The 26,619-nt window shown below is 35.8% G+C and overlaps 2 protein-coding genes across 4 annotated transcripts in view; both read right to left on the bottom strand.

The window, feature by feature from the left end:
• The window catches only part of camk2a (calcium/calmodulin-dependent protein kinase II alpha), a 44,421-nt gene extending 38,618 nt beyond the window's left edge, over positions 1-5,803 (bottom strand). For both annotated transcript variants that reach the window (XM_041801123.1, XM_041801124.1), the window contains exons 1-2: positions 5,593-5,803; positions 2,306-2,400 (exon numbers count right to left, since the gene is read on the bottom strand). In XM_041801123.1, coding sequence (XP_041657057.1) covers positions 2,306-2,400; positions 5,593-5,654 — 157 coding nt within the window. In that variant the 5' untranslated portion in view covers positions 5,655-5,803. The remainder of the gene's footprint in view (positions 1-2,305; positions 2,401-5,592) is intronic.
• A 13,250-nt stretch (positions 5,804-19,053) lies between these two features.
• sra1 (steroid receptor RNA activator 1) lies at positions 19,054-23,817 on the bottom strand. 2 transcript variants are annotated; one of them, XM_041801603.1, is made up of 6 exons: positions 23,588-23,817; positions 21,827-21,940; positions 21,289-21,375; positions 21,055-21,218; positions 20,553-20,661; positions 19,054-19,603 (listed from the first exon to the last, which is right to left on the bottom strand). In XM_041801603.1, exons 1-6 carry the CDS (start codon positions 23,610-23,612, stop codon positions 19,326-19,328), a joined length of 777 nt encoding a protein of 258 aa, XP_041657537.1. In that variant the 5' UTR covers positions 23,613-23,817; the 3' UTR covers positions 19,054-19,325. The 2 variants fall into 2 exon arrangements, with proteins under 2 accessions (XP_041657537.1, XP_041657538.1); XM_041801604.1 differs by having other exon boundaries at positions 21,055-21,215.
• Positions 23,818-26,619: the final 2,802 nt, after the last annotated feature.

Raw genomic sequence — 26,619 nt, 5'->3', positions numbered from 1 at the left:
CTGTCATTGTGTTATAGAGTTTAGTTTCATTTTTAACTAGCTAATGACTCTACAGGTGTAAAGGAATGTTCTGCCATTGTGTTATGGAGTTTAGATTCATTTTTAACTAGCTAATGACTCTACAGGTGTAAAGGAATGTTCTGTCATTGTGTTATAGAGTTTAGTTTCATTTTTAACTAACTAATGACTCTACAGGTGTAAAGGAATGTTCTGTCATTGTGTTATAGAGTTTAGTTTCATTTTTAACTAACTAATGACTCTACAGGTGTAAAGGAATGTTCTGTCATTGTGTTATAGAGTTTAGTTTCATTTTTAACTAACTAATGACTCTACAGGTGTAAAGGAATGTTCTGTCATTGTGTTATAGAGTTTAGTTTCATTTTTAACTAACTAATGACTCTACAGGTGTAAAGGAATGTTCTGTCATTCTCTTATAGACTTTAGTTTCATTTTTAACTAACTAATGACTCTACATATGTAAAGAAATGTTCTGTCCATCTCTTATATAGTTTAGTTTCATTTTTAACTCTAACTATGGACTCTTCATGTGTAAGGGAATGTTAGGTTATTATGTTATAGAGTTTAGTTTCATTTTTAACTCTAACTATTGACTCTACATGTGTAAAGGAATGTTAGGTCATGGAGTTTAGTTTCATTTTTAACTCTTACTACTGACTCTACATGCGTAAAGGAATGTTCTGTCATTGTGTTATAGAGTTTAGTTTCATTTTTAACTAACTAATGACTCTACAGGTGTAAAGGAATGTTCTGTCATTGTGTTATAGAGTTTAGTTTCATTTTTAACTAACTAATGACTCTACAGGTGTAAAGGAATGTTCTGTCATTCTCTTATAGACTTTAGTTTCATTTTTAACTAACTAATGACTCTACATATGTAAAGAAATGTTCTGTCCATCTCTTATATAGTTTAGTTTCATTTTTAACTCTAACTATTGACTCTTCATGTGTAAGGGAATGTTAGGTTATTATGTTATAGAGTTTAGTTTCATTTTTAACTCTAACTATTGACTCTACATGTGTAAAGGAATGTTAGGTCATGGAGTTTAGTTTCATTTTTAACTCTTACTATTGACTCTACATGCGTAAAGGAATGTTAGGTCATGGAGTTTAGTTTCATTTTTAACTCTTACTATTGACTCTACATGTGTAAAGGAATGTTAGGTCATGGAGTTTAGTTTCATTTTTAACTCTAACTATTGACTCTACATGTGTAAAGGAATGTTAGGTCATGGAGTTTAGTTTCATTTTTAACTCTAACTATTGACTCTACATGTGTAAAGGAATGTTAGGTCATGGAGTTTAGTTTCATTTTTAACTCTAACTATTGACTCTACATGTGTAAGGGAATGTTAGGTTATTATGTTATAGAGTTTAGTTTCATTTTTAACTCTAACTATTGACTCTACATGTGTAAAGGAATGTTAGGTCATGGAGTTTAGTTTCATTTTTAACTCTAACTATTGACTCTACATGTGTAAGGGAATGTTAGGTTATTATGTTATAGAGTTTAGTTTCATTTTTAACTCTAACTATTGACTCTACATGTGTAAAGGAATGTTAGGTCATGGAGTTTAGTTTCATTTTTAACTCTAACTATTGACTCTACATGTGTAAAGGAATGTTAGGTTATTATGTTATAGAGTTTAGTTTCATTTTTAACTCTAACTATTGACTCTACATGTGTAAAGGAATGTTAGGTCATGGAGTTTAGTTTCATTTTTAACTCTAACTATTGACTCTACATGTGTAAAGGAATGTTAGGTCATGGAGTTTAGTTTCATTTTTAACTCTAACTATTGACTCTACATGTGTAAGGGAATGTTAGGTTATTATGTTATAGAGTTTAGTTTCATTTTTAACTCTAACTATTGACTCTACATGTGTAAAGGAATGTTAGGTCATGGAGTTTAGTTTCATTTTTAACTCTAACTATTGACTCTACATGTGTAAAGGAATGTTAGGTCATGGAGTTTAGTTTCATTTTTAACTCTAACTATTGACTTTACATGTGTAAAGGAATGTTCTATCATTCCGTTAAAAATTTTGGTTTGGTCTGATGACCCTAAAATAATTCGAGATAAAACCTTGAGTGACTGAGGCGGATCTCCTCAGTCTAAAACCGGGAGCACTTTGTTCCAGTTTGTGTCCACTGTTACTGTCGCTGACATCACAGTTTCCTCTCCCCATTGGTTAATGACATTGATCATGTGACAGCATCAAATACGCAACCTTTCACTGTGTGTTTATGTCTGTGTTGTACTGCAGTCCTCCATCAGGTCCTCACCTCTGGCTGATAGTTTCTTGGTGTTGATGATCTTGGCAGCGTATTCCTGACCTGACAGTACCTTCACGCAGCGCCGCACCACTGAAAACGCTCCCCTGGAAACGAAAACAGGAACCAATCAGCTCTTCACAAAATAGAACGACAACAATATAACACAAGACGCTGTTATCCTTGAAAACCTCACTGGTCAACCCAGGCTGTTTGTGAGTGTGCATGAGGAGAGACCAAATAAACTTGTGGACCAGCAGGAGCAACGGCGAGGCGTCATCTAGATCTAGATCATCACCTTCAGCGTCTTCTCTCGTTTCTTTATGTGGCATTTAACAAATACAGATAAAATCATTTTGGTATTTAGGTTAATAAAGCCAGGAGAACACACCACCTCTTGGCGTTGCCTTTTCCTCTTAACGGTTTTCCTCTACAGTAACCACATGAACGCCAGACAAAACTTCATGGGTTCACGGGGAAGGCAGAACAGCGTCTCAAATGCGATCATGTTAACTTTAATCACAGGAAGACATCATATAAACGCCCACCTTTTCTCGTTTTAATTGCATCGTAACTTAGACATTTCCTGCAATGTTCCTGTGTTTTTTTAAGGAAATACATAAAAATTTGGGGAAAATTGTTAAAAAAAAAGTTGGTGAATTTATTTGGGAATTTTTGAGGATTTTTATTGAAATTTTAGAGAATTTGTTTGGAAATTTTCAAAAAATTTTTTGTTTTTAGGGATTTGCAAGGAACTTAGGGGGAATTTGCTTGGACGGTTTTCATGACTTTTCTTAGGAAATTTGCTTGATTTTTTTTTTCGGTGGAATTCACAGGAAATTTTCAAGATATTTGATAAAAATTTGGTACATTTGGTTGTTGAATTCGAAATGAGATGCTTTTTCATGGAATTTGCCTGGAAATTTGGGGGAATTACTTTTAAACTTTTAGGGAATTTGATTGTTATTTTTCAAAGAATTTGAATGGAATTTTAGAAGAATTCACAAGAAAAAATAAATAACTGTAGGGAATTCTAATGTGATTTTTAAAAGGAAATTAATAAGAGAAATCTGGGCAGCTTGAATTTCAATGTAATTTTTTTTCAAGCATGGAAATTTTGAGGAAACTTGTTTGGAAATTTTAGGTGACTCACTTGGAAATTTTGAAGAACTTTGATTTTAAGGGAATTGTTTTGAACAATTGGTGGAGTTTGAGAGGATTTTTTTTTTTTGTTGAACCATTGTGATTTCTAATTTTTAAGGGAAATCTCAGAAAATGTGTCACTAATTTAATTTGTTTTGTCCCCACCAAAAATTTTGATAATTTTCATAGAATAATTGTGTGATTTTTTGTTTGTTTGTTTGTTTAATTTTAAATATTTACAGGTTTGTATTAAATTTCACTGGAACTTTTGTGAATATTGCAGGTAATTCTGTGGTATTTTACGTTTTTTTTTTTTAATTAGAAATTTAAGTTTAAGTTTTTGAAATTTTAAGAACTTTTTAAAAAATTCTTTAAAGGTCTTTGTTTTTTATTTTTTTATTATTTTTTTAAACCAATTTTCCATGATTTTCAGAATATTCGTGTACTGATGGATCAGGAGAAGAAGTTTAGCCCCCGACCACTTAGCCCTAACCTTAGTGGTCCTGTCCAGGTTTACAGGGTCCCAAATCTTGTTGAATAAAGGGGTAGTGGGCCCTGGTTCTTGTTGAATAGAGGGGTAGTGGGCCCTGGTTCTTGTTGAATAGAGGGGTAGGGGGTCCTGGTTCTTGTTAAATAGAGGGGTAGTGGGCCCTGGTTCTTGTTGAATAGAGGGGTAGTGGGCCCTGGTTCTTGTTGAATAGAGGGGTAGGGGATCCTGGTTCTTGTTGAACACTGGGTGTTGTGAAAATCTCCCAGAATGCTTTGGGAATCAGCAGAACTGATTGGAACATTTTGGCACCAATCTAAAATCAGTTTTATGTTGTTTCGGTGATTTTTGGTCATTTCGATGTAAACGAAAGTTTTAAAGGCCGGCTTAAGCTCGTAACAGGAACCAAAGAGGGCGGGACTTAAAAAGACTCAATTAAAGGTGAAATCATGATTAAAAAAAAGCTGCATTATGGGAAATGTAGGCTCCACTGTTTCTGGATTAATCCCTGAGATGTGACAGGTTTCCTGGGTTGATCAATAACAGAATGATTGATAATAATGGTCTGATTTCCTCCTGATCACTGACTCACAGCTCGAACGTTCTCTACTGAAGATTTCTGCGTCTGTTTCTTATGAAAGCTGAATTCTGCCACCCACCATCGCATTATGTAAGAGACCTGGCATTATGTGTGTGCGTGAGAGTGGGCGATGAGTGGGATGGGGTCAGAAAGGTGATACACTCATCTCTTCATCCCTTCATCCTCCATCTATCCGACGGAGACTGATCACATTAGCAATCAATAAATCCTCCATAGCTCTGATTTGACTTTTCTTTGGTTTAATGATGGATTCAGAGCTGACAGCTCAGATCAATCAGGATGATTTTATCTCTGCAGTGTTGTTTATTCTCTAAATATTCTCTGTGATTGATCCTAAAGGCTTCTGTGTGATAATATCACTTTGGTTATGGTTTTTACTGAAAGAACAGCGTGCAGGTCGACCATTAACGGGCGTTTGAAACTTTAAAACAGGCGTCTTTGCGAGCTCTTCATCCTGACTTGATTGATTCACTCCATGGTGCTTATTTAAGCATTTTTGAATGCAGGATACTTGATGAATATGAGCAGATTTAATGTCTGGATATGCACTTAATTGAGAACATTTTTGTTTCTGCAATGCCAAACTTCCATCAGCTCGTCAAATTTACCTGTTAAGGTGTGATTAAAGACCCTGAAACCTTCAAGAAAAAGGATGCATTCTTCAGGATATAAGACATTAAAGGTCATTTTTCCATTTACTTCAAGTAGAAGCGAAAAAGTGCAATCAATGCCAACGTCAGTGAGGATGTAGAATCAGACTGCATCCTGTGATGCAGTGAAGTTTGAACAACGAGGTTTGATCTAAAATGTGAAAAAGTCACCAAAAAGTGAAATTTTATCATTATTATGACATAAAAACTGCAGGATATTTTAGTTTTAATTTAAAAAAATGCTGAAATAATCAATAGACAATAAAATGCTGCAGATAAGGAAGAAAATGCGACTGAATTGTTTGAATTCAACGTGCTAAAAGCAGGAAAAAAGATGTTTATTTTAAATCCAGGAGTTCTGACTGTTAGAGACAGCAGTGAAGAAGAGGAGAAGGATGAAGATGATGGGGATACTCACTTGCCCAGCTCCTCATACAGCTGATACTCTTCAGTGAAACGAGTGCAGATGACCGTTGCCATGATGACCCGGTGCGGCGAGGGTCAGCGGGGTCCCTGTCCGTCTTCCTCTGAGGATGATGATGACGATGAAGATGAGGAAGGGGGAGGCCAAGAGTGAAGGGTGGAGGAGAGAGAGGAAGAGGAGGAGGAGGAGGAGGAGAAGAGATGGAGGGAGAGACGAGGCCGTGGACGGAGGAGAGGAAGAGGAGAAGAAGAAGAAGATGGAGGGATGAAGGAGAGAGCAGCGAGGAGCTTCGTCTCTCTGTCTCTCTGTCCCGATCTGTGGGAGAGAGAGAGGACAAGTGACGCTTTCACATGCTCCGCCTGCCCGCCCACTCCGCCCCACAGCCAATCAGAGGCCAGGATCCAAACACATACACATACACACACAGGGTCGTCATGGTAACTGCATCCTCTCTGTCTGTGCTGGAAAGTAAGACTGCAAACATCGCCAAGCCAGAGAGTCAGACTAAAAATATTTCTACTGCAAATACACCGAGTACTCCTAACACCAAATACACCAGATACTGCTCAAGATACTTCAAAAATACTGCTAATACTGCTAATACTTCAATGATACTGCTAATACTTCAATAATACTTCAAAAATACTGCTAATACTTCAATAATACTGCCAGTACTGCTAATACTTCTATAATACTGCTAAAACTTCAGTAATACTTCAATAATACTGATAATACTTCAATAATACTTCTTATACTTCAATACCACTGCTAATACTTCAATAATACTTCTTATACTTCAATACCACTGCAATACTTCAATAATAGTGCCAGTACTGCTAATATTTCAATAATACTGCTAATACTTCAATAATACTGCCAGTACTGCTAATACTTCTATAAAACTGCTAATACTTCAGTAATACTTCAATAATACTGATAATACTTCAATAATACTGATAATACTTCAATAATACTGCCAATACTTTAATAATATTGCCAGTACTGCTAATATTTCAATAATACTGCTAATACTTCAATATTACTTCAATAATACTGCCAATACTTCAATTATACTGCCAATACTGCTAATACTTCAATAATACTGCTAATACTTCAATAATACTGCTAATACTTCAAAAATACTTCAATACACTGATAATACTTCATTAATACTTCAATAACACTGCCAATACTTCAGTAATACTTCAATAATACAGCTAATACTTCAATAATACTGATAATACTTCAATAATACTGCCAATACTTTAATAATAGTGCCAGTACTGCTAATATTTCAATAATACTGCTAATACTTCAATATTACTTCAATAATACTGCTAATACTTCAATAATACTTCAATATACTGATAATACTTCAATAATACTGCTAATATTTCAATAATACTGCCAATACTTTAATAATAGTGCCAGTACTGCTAATATTTCAATAATACTGCTAATACTTCAATATTACTTCACTAATACTGCCAATACTTCAATTATACTGCCAATACTGCTAATACTTCAATAATACTGCTAATACTTCAATAATACTTCAATATACTGATAATGCTTCATTAATACTTCAATAATACTGCCAATACTTCAATTATACTGCAAATACTGCTAATACTTCAATAATACTGCTAATACTTCAATAATACTGCCAATACTTCAGTTATACTGCCAATACTGCTAATACTTCAATAATACTGCTAATACTTCAATAATACTGCTAATACTTCAATAATACTTCAATATACTGATAATACTTCAGTAATACTTCAATAATACAGCTAATACTTCAATAATACTGATAATACTTCAATAGTACTGCCAATACTTCAATGATAGTGCCAATACTGCTAATACTTCAATAATACTGCCAATACTTCAATTATACTGCCAATACTGCTAATACTTCAATAATACTGCTAATACTTCAATAATACTGCTAATACTTCAATAATACTTCAATATACTGATAATACTTCAGTAATGCTTCAATAATACAGCTAATACTTCAATAAAACTGCTAATACTTCCATTATACTGCTAATACTTCAATATTACTTCATTAATACTGCTAATACTTCAGTAATACTTCAATAATACCGATAATTCTTCAATAATACTTCTTATACTTCAGTAATACTGCTAATACTTCAATAATACTGCTAAAACCTCAATAATACTTCGAAAATACTGCCAATACTTCAGTTATACTTCAATAATACTTCTTATACTTCAGTAATACTGCTAATACTTCAATAATACTGCTAAAACCTCAATAATACTTCAAAAATACTGCCAATACTTCAGTTATACTTCAATAATACTTCTTATACTTCAGTAATACTGCTAATACTTCAATAATACTGCTAAAACCTCAATAATACTTCAAAAATACTGCCAATACTTCAGTTATACTTCAATAGTACTTCTTATACTTCAGTAATACTGCTAATACTTCAATAATACTGCTAAAACCTCAATAATACTTCAGAAATACTGCTAATACTTCAGTAATACTTCAATAATACTGATAATACTTCAATAATATTGCCAGAACTGCTAATACTTCAATAATACTTCAATAATACTGCTAATACTTAAGTAATACTTCAATAATATTGATAATACGTCAATTAGTTCTTATTATACTTCAATAATACTGATAATACTTCAATCATGCTTCAAAAATACTGCTAATACTTCAGTAATACTGCTAATACTTCAATAATATTTCAATAATACTGCTAATTCTTTAGTAAAACTAGTAATTCTTCAATAATACTGTTAATACTTCATTTATACTGCCAATACTGTTAATTCTTCAGTAATACTGCCAATACTTCAATCATACTTAAACAATACTGTTAATTCTTTTATAATAATGCCAATACTGCTGATATTCAATAATACTGCTAATACTTCAATAATACTGCCAGTACTGCTAATACTTCTATAAAACTGCTAATACTTCAGTAATACTTCAATAATACTGATAATACTTCAATAATACTGATAATACTTCAATAATACTGCCAATACTTCAATAATATTGCCAGTACTGCTAATATTTCAATAATACTGCTAATACTTCAATATTACTTCAATAATACTGCCAATACTTCAATTATACTGCCAATACTGCTAATACTTCAATAATACTGCTAATACTTCAATAATACTGCTAATACTTCAAAAATACTTCAATACACTGATAATACTTCATTAATACTTCAATAACACTGCCAATACTTCAGTAATACTTCAATAATACAGCTAATACTTCAATAATACTGATAATACTTCAATAATACTGCCAATACTTTAATAATAGTGCCAGTACTGCTAATATTTCAATAATACTGCTAATACTTCAATATTACTTCAATAATACTGCTAATACTTCAATAATACTTCAATATACTGATAATACTTCAATAATACTGCTAATATTTCAATAATACTGCCAATACTTTAATAATAGTGCCAGTACTGCTAATATTTCAATAATACTGCTAATACTTCAATATTACTTCACTAATACTGCCAATACTTCAATTATACTGCCAATACTGCTAATACTTCAATAATACTGCTAATACTTCAATAATACTTCAATATACTGATAATACTTCAATAATACTGCTAATATTTCAATAATACTGCCAATACTTTAATAATAGTGCCAGTACTGCTAATATTTCAATAATACTGCTAATACTTCAATATTACTTCACTAATACTGCCAATACTTCAATTATACTGCCAATACTGCTAATACTTCAATAATACTGCTAATACTTCAATAATACTTCAATATACTGATAATACTTCATTAATACTTCAATAATACTGCCAATACTTCAATTATACTGCCAATACTGCTAATACTTCAATAATACTGCTAATACTTCAATAATACTGCCAATACTTCAGTTATACTGCCAATACTGCTAATACTTCGATAATACTGCTAATACTTCAATAATACTGCTAATACTTCAATAATACTTCAATATACTGATAATACTTCAGTAATACTTCAATAATACAGCTAATACTTCAATAATACTGCCAATACTTCAATTATACTGCCAATACTTCAATTATACTGCCAATACTGCTAATACTTCAATAATACTGCTAATACTTCAATAATACTGCCAATACTTCAGTTATACTGCCAATACTGCTAATACTTCGATAATACTGCTAATACTTCAATAATACTGCTAATACTTCAATAATACTTCAATATACTGATAATACTTCAGTAATACTTCAATAATACTGATAATACTTCAATAATACTGCCAATACTTCAATGATAGTGCCAATACTGCTAATACTTCAATAATACTGCCAATACTTCAATTATACTGCCAATACTGCTAATACTTCAATAATACTGCTAATACTTCAATAATACTGCTAATACTTCAATAATACTTCAATATACTGATAATACTTCAGTAATACTTCAATAATACAGCTAATACTTCAATAAAACTGCTAATACTTCCATTATACTGCTAATACTTCAATATTACTTCATTAATACTGCTAATACTTCAGTAATACTTCAATAATACCGATAATTCTTTAATAATACTTCTTATACTTCAATAATACTGCTAATACTTCAATAATACTGCTAAAACCTCAATAATACTTCAAAAATACTGCCAATACTTCAGTTATACTTCAATAATACTTCTTATACTTCAGTAATACTGCTAATACTTCAATAATACTGCTAAAACCTCAATAATACTTCAAAAATACTGCCAATACTTCAGTTATACTTCAATAATACTTCTTATACTTCAGTAATACTGCTAATACTTCAATAATACTGCTAAAACCTCAATAATACTTCAAAAATACTGCTAATACTTCAGTAATACTTCAATAATACTGATAATACTTCAATAATATTGCCAGAACTGCTAATACTTCAATAATACTTCAATAATACTGCTAATACTTAAGTAATACTTCAATAATATTGATAATACGTCAATTAGTTCTTATTATACTTCAATAATACTGATAATACTTCAATCATGCTTCAAAAATACTGCTAATACTTCAGTAATACTGCTAATACTTCAATAATATTTCAATAATACTGCTAATTCTTTAGTAAAACTAGTAATTCTTCAATAATACTGTTAATACTTCATTTATACTGCCAATACTGTTAATTCTTCAGTAATACTGCCAATACTTCAATCATACTTAAACAATACTGTTAATTCTTTTATAATAATGCCAATACTGCTGATATTCAATAATACTGCAAATACTTCCATCATCTTTCAAACATACTGCTAATACTTTAATAATACTGCTAATACTTCAATTACACTGCCAATACTGCTAATACTTCAATAATAATGCTAATACTTCAATAATACTGATAATACTTCAATAATACTGCCAATACATCAATAATAGTGCCAGTACTGCTAATATTTCAATAATACTGCTAATACGTCAATGATACTGCCAGTACTTCAATAATAGTGCCAGTACTGCTAATACTTCAATAATACTGCTAATACTTCAATAATACTTCAATTATACTTACGTAATACTTCAACAATACTGATAATACTTTAATAATACTTATTATACTTCAATAATACTGCTAAGACTTCAATAATACTGCTAATACTTCAACAATACTTCAGTAATACTGCTAATACTTCAGTAATGCTTCAATAAAACTGCTAATACTTCAATAATACTTCTTATACTTCAATAATATTGCTTATACTTTAATAATACTGCCATAACTTTATTAATATTGCCAATACTTCAAAAATACTGCCATTACTTCTTTAATACTGCCAATACTGCCAATACTTCAATAATACTGCCAATACTTCAATAATACTGCTAATATTTTAATAATACTGCTAATACTTCAAAAACATGTCTCATACTTCAATAATACTTCAATAATACTTCGATAATACTGATAATACTTCAATAATACTTCAATAACACTGATAACACTTCAGTGATACTTAATACTACTGCAAACATCACAAAGCCAGAGAGAATCAGACTAAAATACTCCTACCACCAAACACTGCTCATAATACTTCAGTAATACTATGGAGACTAATAATACTTCAATAATATTTCAATAATACTTCAATAATACTACTGATACTGATAATACTTCAATAATACTTCAATAATATTACTGATACTGATAAAACTTCAATTATACTTCAATAATACTACTGATACTAATAATGCTTCAATAATACTTCAATATTACTACTGTTACTGATAAAACTTCAATAATACTTCAATAATACTACTGATACTAATAATACTAAAATAAAACTTCAATAATACTACTGCAAATATCACCAAGCCAGAGAGATTCAGAATGAAATGACTTCTTCTTCATATACACCTCATACTTCTAGAGCCAATTAGGCCAAATACTGATCAAAATACACTAGTAATACTATTAATGCTGCTAATAGTTCAATTACACTACTAATAGTGCTAATTCTTCAATAATACTACTACAAACATCACCAAGCTAAAGAGTCGGACTAAAAGTATTTCTACTGCAAATACACTAAGTACTCCTACCACCAAATACTTCAATAATAGCACTAATACAGCTAATTCTTCTATAATAGTACTAATTCACTTAATTCTTCTATAATAGTACTAATACAGCTAATTCTTCTATAATAGTACTAATACAGCTAATTCTTCTATAATAGTACTAATTCACTTAATTCTTCTATAATAGTACTAATACAGCTAATTCTTCTATAATAGTACTAATACAGCTAATTCTTCTATAATAGTACTAATTCACTTAATTCTTCTATAATAGTACTAATTCACTTAATTCTTCTATAATAGTACTAATACAGCTAATTCTTCTATAATAGTACTAATTCACTTAATTCTTCTATAATAGTACTAATTCACTTAATTCTTCTATAATAGTACTAATACAGCTAATTCTTCTATAATAGTACTAATTCACTTAATTCTTCTATAATAGTACTAATACAGCTAATTCTTCTATAATAGTACTAATACAGCTAATTCTTCTATAATAGTACTAATTCACTTAATTCTTCTATAATAGTACTAATACAGCTAATTCTTCTATAATAGTACTAATACAGCTAATTCTTCTATAATAGTACTAATTCACTTAATTCTTCTATAATAGTACTAATTCACTTAATTCTTCTATAATAGTACTAATACAGCTAATTCTTCTATAATAGTACTAATACAGCTAATTCTTCTATAATAGTACTAATACAGCTAATTCTTCTATAATAGTACTAATACAGCTAATTCTTCTATAATAGTACTAATTCACTTAATTCTTCTATAATAGTACTAATACAGCTAATTCTTCTATAATAGTACTAATACAGCTAGGATGGGTCTTATCTATAGTACTTAATTCACTCCGGGAATTCACCACTGTTCACAATTTTCTCCATTTGTGGATAATGGCTCTCACTGTAAATTCTTGGTAGGCTGGCCTCTCCATGGAAGGCTCACCACTGTATAATAGTACTAAGTACAGCCAGTTCTACCCATGTTTCCATAAGTTGACTAACTATGGCACTATTTTTGCCTGTGAAGGTACACGTCTTTAAAGTTAATAAACATTCCATCCATACCTTTGAGGACCTTTAGATGTTGTTCTGGGTCCTTCTGGGACCTCCTGGATGAGCCATCCATGTGCTCTTGGAGTCATTTTGGTTGGCGGCCATTCCTGGGAAGGTTCACTACTGTTAGTACTTTCCCTATTCTTCTGGATAATGGCTAATCAGTGTTCTTCTGGAGTCCCAAAGCCTTAGAAATTTCTTCTATAACCCTATACTAATTCATAATTCTTCCATAATAGTACTAATACAGCTAATTCTTCTATAATGTACTAATTCACCTGAGATACCCAGCTGGCCAATCACAGAGCTTTAAATGTGCCTCAATGTTGTGTGTGGTTATATTTGAAGGAGGAGCCTGTTGGCTTCATAATAGCAATTCAGGTCTATGAGGACCTACAGTGTAGTTATGAGTCCATCCATGGATCACGGTACCCTGATCCTCTATTCTTTTGGTCTCTTTGACCAAAGTTTGAATGTTGTGAATACTTAAAGTCACTCTGGGTGTTGGTTTATCTTAATAGAGAATAGTACTAATTCACTTAATTCTTCTATAATAGTACTAATTCACTTAATTCTTCTATAATATTACTAATACAGCTAAAAAGTCCAATAAATAATTCTTCTATAAGTAAGTAACAAACTCTTGTTTATACTAGAACTAGTGATTGATTAGAATAGATAATTCTTCAATAAATTTCACAGCTAATTAGCTTCATAACTCTGGATGGATCATGTAGGTTTCTTCACCCGTGGTCAGAGGACTCTCCTCCTCCTTCTCCTCTATTTTTAGTTTGTCTCCGTGGGGATGAGCTAATCTCTTTCTGTTTCTCTCTGTCTAATTCTGTCACTAATCTTTTCTGCTTGGCTTCCTCTTTTCAGCCCCCTCCCACCTCTAACTGGCCCTCCCAGAGACATGTCTAATACAGCTAATTCTTCTAACAGGATGTGAATGAATCATATTAACAGATGTTTTTCTAGAGCTCTCCTTTTTCTTTTCTGCGTCCAGACCATTCAGAATCCCAGGTCTAACAGTGAAGTTTATTCTGCTGTGTTACCATAATAGTACTAATACAGCTAATTCTTCTATAATAGTACTAATACAGCTAATTCTTCTATAATAGTACTAATTCACTTAATTCTTCTATAATAGTACTAATACAGCTAATTCTTCTATAATAGTACTAATACAGCTAATTCTTCTATAATAGTACTAATACAGCTAATTCTTCTATAATAGTACTAATACAGCTAATTCTTCTATAATAGTACTAATTCACTTAATTCTTCTATAATAGTACTAATACAGCTAATTCTTCTATAATAGTACTAATACAGCTAATTCTTCTATAATAGTACTAATACAGCTAATTCTTCTATAATAGTACTAATACAGCTAATTCTTCTATAATACTACTAATATAGCCAATTCTTTAATGATACTACTAATACAGCTCATTCTTTGATAGTATTACGAACACTTAGCAGACACTTTTAATACCTCCAGGATGGGTTATCTATGCGTACTTAAGCCGGCCACTCCCGGGAAGGTTCACCACTGTTCACAATTTTCTCCATTTGTGGATAATGGCTCTCACTGTAAATTTGGTAGGCTGGCCTCTCCATGGAAGGCTCACCACTGTAGTTTATACCAACAGTTTTACCCTTATCATGACTGTCCTTTGTTGGCAACTTTTGGGAAAGTGATTGGAAGTGGCCAGTTCTACCCATGTTTCCATAAGTTGACAACTATGGCCCACTATTTTTGCCTGTGAAGGTAACGTCTTTAAAGTTAATAAACATTCCATCCATACCTTTGAGGACCTTTAGATGTTGTTCTGGGTCCTTCTGGGACCTCCTGGATGAGCCATCCATGTGCTCTTGGAGTCATTTTGGTTGGCCGGCCATTCCTGGGAAGGTTCACTACTGTTCACAGTTTTCCCTATTTGTGGATAATGGCTCTCAGTGTGGTTGGCTGGAGTCCCAAAGCCTTAGAAATTTCTTTGTAACCCTATCCAGACTGATAGATGCCCACTGCACTGATATTGTCAGATGTCACCCTGAGATACCCAGCTGGCCAATCACAGAGCTTTAAATGTGCCTCAATGTTGTGTGTGGTTATATTTGAAGGAGGAGCCTGTTGGCGACATGTGCAGGGTTCAGGTCTATGAGGACCTACAGTGTAGTTATGAGTCCATCCATGGATCACGGTACCCTGATCCTCTAGTCGTGTATCGGTCTATTTGGTCTCTTTGACCAAAGTTTGAATGTTGTGAATACTTAAAGTCACTCTGGGTGTTGGTTTATCTTAATAGAGAACAGAGTCCAGAGTCCTCCAGATACTGGTCTTTGGATCCCAGCAGGTTTGTGCATGTCTTCTCCTACTCTCTATCCTCTTATTTCCTGTCTGTATTCACCTGTCCTTTCAAAATAAAGGCAAAAAGTCCAAAAAATAATCTGCAAAGTAAGTAACAAACTCTGGTGTTTATACAGAACTAGTGATTGATTAGAAAGATAATCAATAAATTTCACACTTTAGCTTCATCTCTGGATGGATCATGTAGGTTTCGTCACCCCGTGGTCAGAGGGACTCTCCTCCTCCTTCTCCTCTATTTTTAGTTTGTCTCCGTGGGGATGAGCTTCTCTTTCTGTTTCTCTCTGTCTTTCTGTCACTCATCTTTTCTGCTTGGCTTCCTCTTTTCAGCCCCCCTCCCACCTCTAACTGGCCCTCCCAGAGACATGTCTGGCCCTAACAGGATGTGAATGAATCATATTAACAGATGTTTTTCTAGAGCTCTCCTTTTCTTTTTCTGCGTCCAGACTTTTTTGAAGGAAACATTCAGAATCCCAGGTCTAACAGTGAAGTTTATTCTGCTGTGTTACCTTTGCAGACAAAGGCCGGTCTACCTGCTGGACCAGGTAACATTCATACTGGAACAACAGTTCATAAACTCTGCTCTCATAACATGACAGAAGGAGAGCACTCATGTGTAAATTAATGTGTTGACTCCGGACTTGATAGAGACCAGTGGACCAGATCTCCCTATCAGTGATCTGATTTAGTCTAGACCTGAGCCAGAAAAACACAAAACAAAAGCAATGTGGACAAACAAGGGAAGTATTTCTGCCAGACTTGGCTATACTTTAAAAAAACATGAACAGGAAGTGTAACAGCACTGTGATTTATCTTTCCTGTGATGGATTCTACTGATGGAGACTTACATTTCTGCTAGAACAGGCTAAATACGGCTCTATCATTGTCAGGTCTATGTTGGCTGAGAGACCGGCACACTTCACTATAACAGACCAACGTTCTACTCTAGAGGAGAGGTTCTCAGACCGTGGTCCTGATGGTACTGTGGCCGTGGAAATGTCCATACATCAAAAATAAAACTATACAACAACTAAACACAAGCTCTAATTAAGGGACTGAAGGATGTGACTATGGCCTTGGTGTTCTGGCTCGATCTCAGGTGGGAAGGGCTAAAATGTTTCTCTAGATTCAGGGATTGAGACGCTACGTTAACACCAGCAGTCTGAAAAACATTTTAACATGTTCACTAAAATAACAAACTGAGATCCAACCATCCATCCATCATCCATCCATCCATCCATCCATCCTTCCATCCATCCTCTATCCATCCATCCATCATCCATCCATCCATCCATCCTCCATCCATCCAACCATCCATCCTTCCATCCATCCTCCATCTATCCATCCATCATCCATCCATCCATCCTTCCATCCATCCTCCATCCATCCATCCATCCATCCATCATCCATCCATCCTTCCACCCATCCTCCATCCATCCATCCATCATCCATCCATCCATCATCCATCCATCCATCCTTCCATCCATCCTCCATCCATCATCCATCCTTCCATCCATCCTCCATCCATCCATCCATCATCCATCCATCCATCATCCATCCATCCATCCTTCCATCCATCCTCCATCCATCATCCATCCTTCCATCCATCCTCCATCCATCATCCATCCATCCATCCATCCTTCCATCCATCCTTCCATCCATCCATCCTTCCATCCATCCTCCAGCTATCCATCCATCATCCAACCGTCCATCCTTCCATCCATCCTCCATCCATCCATCCATCCATCCATCCAACCATTCATCCATCCATCCATCCAACATTTATCCATCAAGTATCCATCCATCAATCCACCGATCCAACATCCATCCATCAATTATCCATCCATCCATCCATCCATCATCCAAACCTCTTTTACTCCATCCATCATTCAACTATTCATTATCCATTCATCCATCCATCATCGAACCATCCATCATCAATCTATCCATCCATCCAACATTCATCCATCCATCCATCCATCCATCCATGTGTCATCCAACCCTCTATCACTCCATCCATCATTCAACCATTCATCCATCGATCCATCATCGAACCATCCATCATCCCACCATTTATCCATCCAACATTCATCCATCCATCCATCCTTCCATCCATCCATCCTTCCATCCATCCATCCACTGCGATTATCAATAATTCATAGAAATCATCATGTTTTCATGGTCATGTATAGTTTTAGTGTAAAATAGAAATTATTAATCCAGTGATTAACCCTAACCCTATCCTCTGTCCTCTTCTCTAAATGAAGGTATAAAAGCCTGAAAAAATGTCTTAAAAAAAAAAAAAAAAAAAGGAACAGCTCAGTCCCTCTTCTTGATCCACATCTGTGCTACTACTATCAGCTACTGTTGATTTAATTTTGTGTTCTTAAACACTTTAATGGGCACATTAGTGAAGAAATATTATAGTCTGTCTAAAGACGAGTGTTTAAATTAAAACCAGATCCTTCAGGCTCATTCACTGAGGCCTGCTGCCCTCTGCTGGTGAAAGAAACACAGCTGTAGTTCTATTCACTTTCTTCCTGATGCATTGTGGGTATTCCTGTCTTAATTTTTTCCTTATTTCAGAGATTTGGCAAATCTAGGAAAACAAAAACCTTTCCCCATAATGCACCTCAGATATTATAACCTTGAAAAAAAGACGAAACCAGATTCCCTGATTTACCTCCACAAAGTCAGAAGGATCTTGATTTTCTTTTTTTTTAACCTCAAAGGTTAAAGATTTCTACAGCCATGGCTAAGATCCGAAAAACACCTTCAGGGTACCTGGTTTACCTGGAAAGGAGGTGATCCAGATCACTTATGACTTAGTCCTGGGGACCTCCTACTACAGGTCTAGACAAGTGAAGGGAGACCAGAGTCTAAAGGAGTCTATGACTGAGGACTGAGTCCAGAGAAGTCTAGGACTGAGACCAGATTCTAGAGGAGTCTAGAAGTGAGACCAGAGTCTAGAGGAGTCTAGGACTGAGCTAAAGGGATAGAGGAGTCTTGGACTGAGACCAGAGTCTAGAGGAGTCCAGGATTGAGACCTGAGTCTAGAGGGGTCTAGGACTGAGACAAGAGTCTGCAGCAGTCTAGGACTAAGATCAGTCTAGGTCTAAGACCAGAGTCTTGAGGAGTCTTGATCTAAGATCAGAGTCTAAAGCAGTCTAGGATTAAGACCAGAGTCTAGAGGAGTCTAGGACTGGGACCAGAGTCTACAGCAGTCTAGGACTGAGACCAGAGCCTAGAGCAGTCTGGGACTGAAACCACAGCCTAGAGGAGTCTAGGACTGAGACCAGAGTCTAGAGGAGTCCAGGATTGAGATCTGAGTCTAGAGTAGTCTAAGACTGAGCTAAGGGGCTATGGAGAATTAGAAACAGGTGCTACGCCAAGGTTAAAGAGCGAGTATAACTAAGCTTTATTCAAATCCAGGTAAGTGGACATAGCAGAGCTCTGATTGGTCGATTCCATCATTTCAAGGTAACAGAAATTTAAATACAGTTTATATGATTAATATTAGACCATTTAAGACGTGAAAACCATCCCATAGTAACAGCTGACTGAGTCCAGTCAAGCTCAAAATGAAAATGGAGGAACAGAGCAGTCACTGTGCTCTACAGCGCCCCCTAGAGGAAGCACAGAGTCCACAGTCAGCAGCACTAACAGAGTCAAGATTCACATGCTGCCTCCTGATCCAGTTCTTCTAGATCTTGATGTGCTATTTCTGGATTCTGTTCAGGTTTTTCTTGATCCTGGTCCAGGTTTTCTGGCTCCTGCTCTAGTTCTGCTGGTTTGCAGAAACCCTCTAAGCGGTCCGGCGTGAGATTTCTAGTCTCAGCGATGAGTCGTTTGACACCAACCATCCACTGGCTGACTTCAGTCACATGGTCGACCATCAGAGAGCGATGGATGTCGTCGGCTGAATCCCAACGGGCCGAGTGTAACTCTGAGAGAGAGACAGACAGGGGAAGGATGGGACAGGTGTTAAAGACAGGAGGAACATAGTAGGTAGGGCTGCCCCGATACCAATACTGATGATACTGATCATGGTCACTGATGAGTAAGCTCAGCTGATATTTGATAACTGGGGTTGTTCAGATGATAGGTTTTAACCATCCATCATCTCTGTGGCTCCATGAGTGGACTGGTATCTCCACGTGCTGATTAGAATAAATGGAGGCCAGTTAGCCACCAGCTAGGAGGCTAGCTGAGCCTCTTTAACAGCTTTTCTCCCTCATGCCTTTAAAGGACACACTGGTATACTATTTAGACAATAAATCTGTGGGCTACTGGTTAGACTGGAACGACAACTGGGGGTCTAGACTGCTCTGCATCAAAAAGGCAAGGATGGAATGCTTTATTGGCAAAAAAGGATGATTTCATCTTTAAAGGAAAGGATGGAATGTCAAAAACTTTTATGGATGACATCATCAAAGGCAGACAATGGAATGTTGGTGAAGCTGGGGGTGTTGGGCCCTTTTCCCTCCATTTCTGCTGAATAGTCAGTCATAGTTGGCAACTTTTCCTAAAGCAACAATCCCCATCTTTGATATTTGCCAGTTCATGTTCTGTCTACAGAACCAGACCAGGTTCAGTCCAGATGAAGACATCCCAGACCACATCTGTACCATATGTGGATGGCAAAATTGGATAAGAATCCCTGATAATCACTTACAAACAGGGTATCTGATACTTAACTTTATTGTGCTTGATTCTGATTGGCTGACAGTTCAGTGAGCTGATACAATGACACTACACGACACCTGAGGATTAACCACAGCTGATTGGTTTGGATCACCATTGATCCTAAACTACTGATCATGTATGCTTCATTAGAATCAGCTGATAATAGTCCTGACCAATCAGGGCGGCCCTAATACTGAGACAGTTTTTACCTTTAGACAAACAGTCCATGCGTCTCTTGACAGGTAGACTCAGTCTCCCCGACCTCCAGCTGTCCTCCAGGAGGCGGAGTCTCTTTGCTACATCATTACACACCTGAACCTGCACACAGAGATCAAAGGTGTGAATAGCAGTCCTCCTAGTGGTCAGCTATGGTACTGCACTCACAAGCATGGCATGTTTATGTCTGGAAGTTTCTCTAAAGCACAGTTCAGAACCCAAAGTTTGAAAACCAGTGCAGCAGTCTCAGACTGACTCAGACAGACTGGCTCAGTTTGTAAAGTCACCAACAGTTGGTTTTAGAACAGAGGTCAGTACAACAGTTTGAGCGGTCTGAAATGAATGACTTTAAGAGCAGCGGCATGTTTCAATCTTTGGTCTGAATGCTTCACATCATCTCAGCCACAATCTCAGTTACCATGGCGATAAGTGTATGTGTTGGTCATCAATCAGTGTGGCACCCCCTCCCAGTGGGAAGTTCTGTCTCAAACTCACTTTAACCGTCTCTCTGCAAGCGGCCAGCGCTCCGCTCAGCACTGACATCACAGCCTCCAAATCTGGCTCGCTCTCTGATTGGCTGCTGTCTGCCTCTGTCTGACATCTGACTGGTCCTGAAGGAGGAGGGGGCATGGCTACACAGCTAGGAGGAGGACCAGCTGCTGGGAGAACAGGATAGATTCAGAGACAAGGTTCTGGACGTTAGACCAACCACCTTCTTCTGTTCCTTACCTGGATTTAGAGGGGGCGGGGCTTGACCTATAGGTGGTGGAGCCAGAGGACCAGAGGAGGGAGGAGTCATTGGAGGGGGTCCAGAGCCTGAAAACCAATCAGCGACAAGATTACAAGTAAAAAATATATATAAATAAAACATATACCACAACCTGAGATGACCGAAGCCCTACTAAGGATTAAGAAAAAAAATATAAATGCCAGATATCAGAAAGAAAAGACGAATAATAATAATAAAATAATAATAATACAGAAAAGGTGAAAATGTCAAGAAGTCCTGAGGGTAAACAGCAAAAAAAAAAAAAAAAAATGTTTGTGTTGTAACACAACAGAACAATCACAGAGCGTTTAATTTCATGTGAGACAAGAACATGTGTACCTGTGTTTCAGGAAATGTTTTTGTCACACTTGAAATGAAACGCTCTGTGATTGGTCTTCTGTGTCAGGAGGAGGAGTCTGTTAAAACAGTTTTAGTCCAGTTTTGTCCTACTGGTGGAGAGCGTTCTGTGGAGACAAGCTGGTTCAGGATCTTACTGACCTGCTGCTGGAGGTGGAGCTGCTCTCTTGTTCAGGAGGTTCTTATTTGGTCCGCGGGCCTTTTGAAGGCCATACGAGAATTGAGGAGGATCATTCCAACCTCGCTCCTGGTTACCTAGGCAACACAGAGATAAGGCCAGTTCAAAATACAAAATACCAATCATAAGATTACGAACTCACGATTTGATCAATCTGAATAATTGGAACCGAGGAAACAGCAGTCTTATTTTATAGAAAGCTATTTTCAAGTTCCCACGATCCCCAACAGGATAAGCACTGGGGAAGAAAGAAGGTGGGATGTTTTCAAGTTAAACATTTTTTAAAGTTCAACATTTTAATTTTTCTCAGTTAAATGGCTGCTAAGTCAACTTAAGTAGTAATTTCTGAAAATATAACAAATTTCCATGTTTATAATCAATTTTCATATTTTGGACTCACAATTTTATAGTAAGGGCAAATGTGTTTATGAATGTTTTGTTGCGTGCTACAAGGGGACTCTAAGAAAAAAGGTCAGATCTTTATTACAACTCTAAACAAAAACAAAGCAAAATACTGACTTTGATCTCAGAATTCTGACTTTGATAACAGAATTCTGACTTTGATCTCAGAGTTCTGACTTTGATCTCAGAATACTGACTTTGATAACAGAATTCTGACTTTGATCTCAGAGTTCTGACTTTGATAACAGAATTCTGACTTTGTTCTCAGAATTCTGACTTTGTTCTCAGAATTCTGACTTTGATAACAGAATTCTGACTTTGATCTCAGAATACTGACTTTGTTCTCAGAATTCTCAGAATTCTGACTTTGATCTCAAAATACTGACTTTGTTCTCAGAATTCTGACTTTGATCTCAGAGTTCTGACTTTGTTCTCAGAATTCTGACTTTGATCTCAGAGTTCTGACTTTGATAACAGAATTCTGACTTTGATCTCAGAATACTGACTTTGTTCTCAGAATTCTGACTTTGTTCTCAGAATTCTGACTTTGATCTCAGAATTGACTTTGATCACGGAATTCTGAATTACTACTTAAATATCAAAATTCCTTAGGGTTAGGGGTTAGGGTTAGGGTACTTAATATGAGAATGCTAACATAAATATCGCAATTCTGACTTTGATCTCAGAGTTTGAAAACAAAATTCACAAACTAAAATAAATAAATAAATAAATAAATAGAGAATAAAAAATAGTTAGAATTCTGAGGAAAAGGTCATTTCTCTGAATTGGAAAAAAGAAGTGATTTCTTTTATCTATTGGTCCTACTCCTTCTCCGTAGTTACCCAAACCAAACATGATTTCACAGATTTTGGCCATTTTCTTTTTCAGGTAAATTTTGCATTTTAAACGACATACAGAGGATAAATATTTTAGTTAATTATAGAGTTAAACTGAAGGCTTTTGACACGGGCATAAATTCCCACATTATCGATAGAAAATAGAAAAACGAGGAGCTAACCTCTGAAAACAGTCTGTTCTTTAATGCAGTGTTTCACTTTGGTTAATATTCATAGAAGCCGAACTAAAAGCAACCTTTCTGACATTTTATTTCTGATTTTCTCAAAGACTGAAGCTCAGTCTATGAGCAGAACCGACGATTTGAATTAAATCCTGTTTTTTTTAGACCAGGTTCGGTGGATCGATTCTGAAACTGGGACATAATCTGACTTTAGACACCAGCAGAGCTCTGGGTTAGCCGTTAGCCTCACATGAACATAAACTAGGCTAATTCGGGAGTTTATAATAAATGTTAACTTAATTACCTGGTTTAATGTACATGTCCTCCATGTTGGACTACTGCGTGTTGTATCGTCTTCTTCTTCTGCTCAGTACAGCTAAGCTAACGGCTAAAGGCTATGCTAATTTAAAGAGTAACGACATCTAAAGCCTCATCTAGCCGTGGTTAAGAGCTCATATTTATTTATACGGACATTTAACTAAACTGTCATCTGTGCCGTAATGTTTACTTTTAAATGGGCTATTTCCTGATCAAAGACACGGCACTAACTACAGCTACTTCCGCTCTAATTTCAAAATAAAGCTTAATGCCCGTCGACTTAAAGGTCGATGCAGCTGGTCTATTTTTAAAAATAGCATCTTTGTGTTATTTGTTGTCAGAATTATATATATCTATTGTTTTTTCCCCACTGTTGTGATTAAGGTTTACGTTTCCAAATGAAAACCACAGCAGAATAAGGTTTTAACTTGTTCCAGTGCCAGCAACTTTATACTATGATACTAAAATAAAAATATAACAGTTTGATAACACAACAACAGAAGCAGAAGTCCTTCACACCCAATTCTGAGTACTCTATTCGTTTCACTTGTCAAGAATGGCAAGAAACCACCTTCACAAGGTCTTAAACTAACATTAGCAATTTTTGTTGTCAACAATGTTGGCAGTTTATTAAATATGGACCGCATACAGGTCAGTTTGCTGGTGTTACCGTGCTAAGTGGTAACCAATTTACAGTTGTTGACAGATTTATGTATCTGGTAGAAAATTAATGTAGTTTTTAAAAACAAAGATTGTTCCACTAAAAACCATTTAGAATCAAAACAAGTTGAACATTTTGAAATGATATTAGATTATATAAACACAGTAACAGGCCTAATGATTTCAGGTAAGGTGTTAAGTTGTGTAAAAAATGCTTTGCGCTCTTGTGTATCTTAACTACGTCCTGACTTTTATTTTGTGGGACCACTGGTCCGTCTTCCTGTCCCGTTTAAGATCTGTACCCACCTCCTGCCGTCAGAGCTTTTCCTGGACACGTGGACACCGTGTCATACCTGTGCTGACGTAGTCTGACCTCTGGGGAGCGCCAGGTGAAGCATGATGAAATCCTTTGTTTGTTTTGAAAGAGATGGACCAAGCTTCTGATCAGTTTTATCGATTAAGGAACAGCAAAGGGTACATTTCCTGTGGTTAATGAAATTCAGAGATTTACAAGGACACGGTTTAAAGATTTCAACCTTCAGCAAAGACGTAGTGTTGTAGATTTCAGATGGTGAGGGCTTTACCCTCCATTTCTCCAGAAATTAGGCCATAGTTGGCAACTTTTGGAAAAAATGAGGGCAGGGTTTGTGTCTTTGGAGTGTTATATGAAGCAGTGACCACCGACACCATCAGGCAAGGGTGGAATATGTTATGGGCTTTAAAGTAGGGCTAAAAAAATGGGGAAAATAATGTAAATGTAATCTTTTTCCCAATATTGCAATTTAATATACAATTATTTTTTAAGTTTCTTATGTCAAGTATTTCTTCACAAACAAATGATTCTAGATTATTTAGATTTAAACAGAGTGAACATCTCCATCTGAAAACGAATTAAACTGCTTTTTTGAAACACATAAGTAAAATATTGCACGTTCTGAGATCTGAAAATTGCGGTAGGACGTATTGCAACTGAACCCAGCCCTACTTTGAAGGGTAACCTCATGTTCAAAGGCAAGGATGGAATGTTTGAGAAGCTTTGAAGCATGACATCATCCTTAAAGGCAGGAAGAGAATGTTAGTGAAGCTGGGCATGTTGGGGGCTTTTCCCAATCATTTTTGCTGAATAGTCAACACCAAACACTAGAGGATTATTTAGACAAATAATCATTTATGACGAGTCTTGCTTAGGGACAGGCGTGTGGCCAAACTAAAACTCTGTTCTGGTGTGTTCGTAAAAATCCTCTGTTAGATACCTGCCAATGTGTGGACGAGGCATTTGACTGCACAGAGCTTTTTTTGGAAGTTTTGATCATTAAAATCATAAATTGTCAGATATCAAAGATTTTACTTTTCTTACTGTGGTATCATTAGTTAACCTGGCAAAGCAGATGGATTTGTCCGTTTCCATGTTCCTCACTGGCGAATCCATCTTGCAAAGCTCCCATCTGAACAGTTTGGGCCCGGTTAGAAAGTGACAGGACCAATTGGTGTTGAGGGGCAGTACTTTCGGTCGTGATGGAGTCGTGATGTAAGCAAGCAGCAACGAGAGGCTGGTGCAGTTATGGTGGAAGAGCTTAGCGCGAATGCTGCTAAAGCGCCAGTTTAATAAGAACTTGACGACATTTCTTTCTTAAAAGAAGAACAAAGAACAGCAGTGAGTTGTTTTCTTTTCATAAATGATGAAAGCTGTGTACTGACATGTCTACGGTCGCCATTGTTCACGTTATGCAGTTCTCTATGGAGTTTACTGCTCGGAAGCGGCTACATCACGTATTTTGTTGCTCTGATTGGCCCGTAAAGATGTGACAGACCGACCATTCATTCAAATATCCCTCCAAGGTTTTTTTTAGGAAGGCTCTGCCCTTTCTCAAACACTGTCTATGGGAGGTTTACCAGATGGATGTGTGAAACAATTCCATCTGGCGTGTCAGGTTAGACATTAGCTGCATTTCCATTACCCTTAGAAATGCTTAAAATCTAAATAGCGCAATAAAAATCTGGTAATGGCAAAACTTGAATATCAAAAAACCTCTCAAATATCACTAAAGAGTTTTTACGCTCTCATAAGGAGGTTTTTCAGATATAGAAATGTGTCGCAAAACTACACTTTTTCCACATTAACACGTCACAGGACGTAACGTACGGTGTCACATGACCAGTTCACTCCAAGACAACATGGTGCGGTACGTGTGGACAGAAGAGAGGACCATGGCTGTTTTCAAATTGGCCTACTGTATACTCCTGCCAAACGCAGTATGCTGTATGTATTGCGCACTGTGCACTGCGTACTGCGTTTGACAGTAGTATGCAGTATGACTGCCAGTCGGACCTTATTGTGTAGTATGCTTGGCCTGGTTT

Source organism: Cheilinus undulatus, linkage group 12 (genome assembly GCF_018320785.1).
Source record: "Cheilinus undulatus linkage group 12, ASM1832078v1, whole genome shotgun sequence".
Taxonomy (NCBI): Eukaryota; Metazoa; Chordata; class Actinopteri; order Labriformes; family Labridae; genus Cheilinus; species Cheilinus undulatus.
This window is presented reverse-complemented; position numbering and strand designations above follow the sequence as displayed.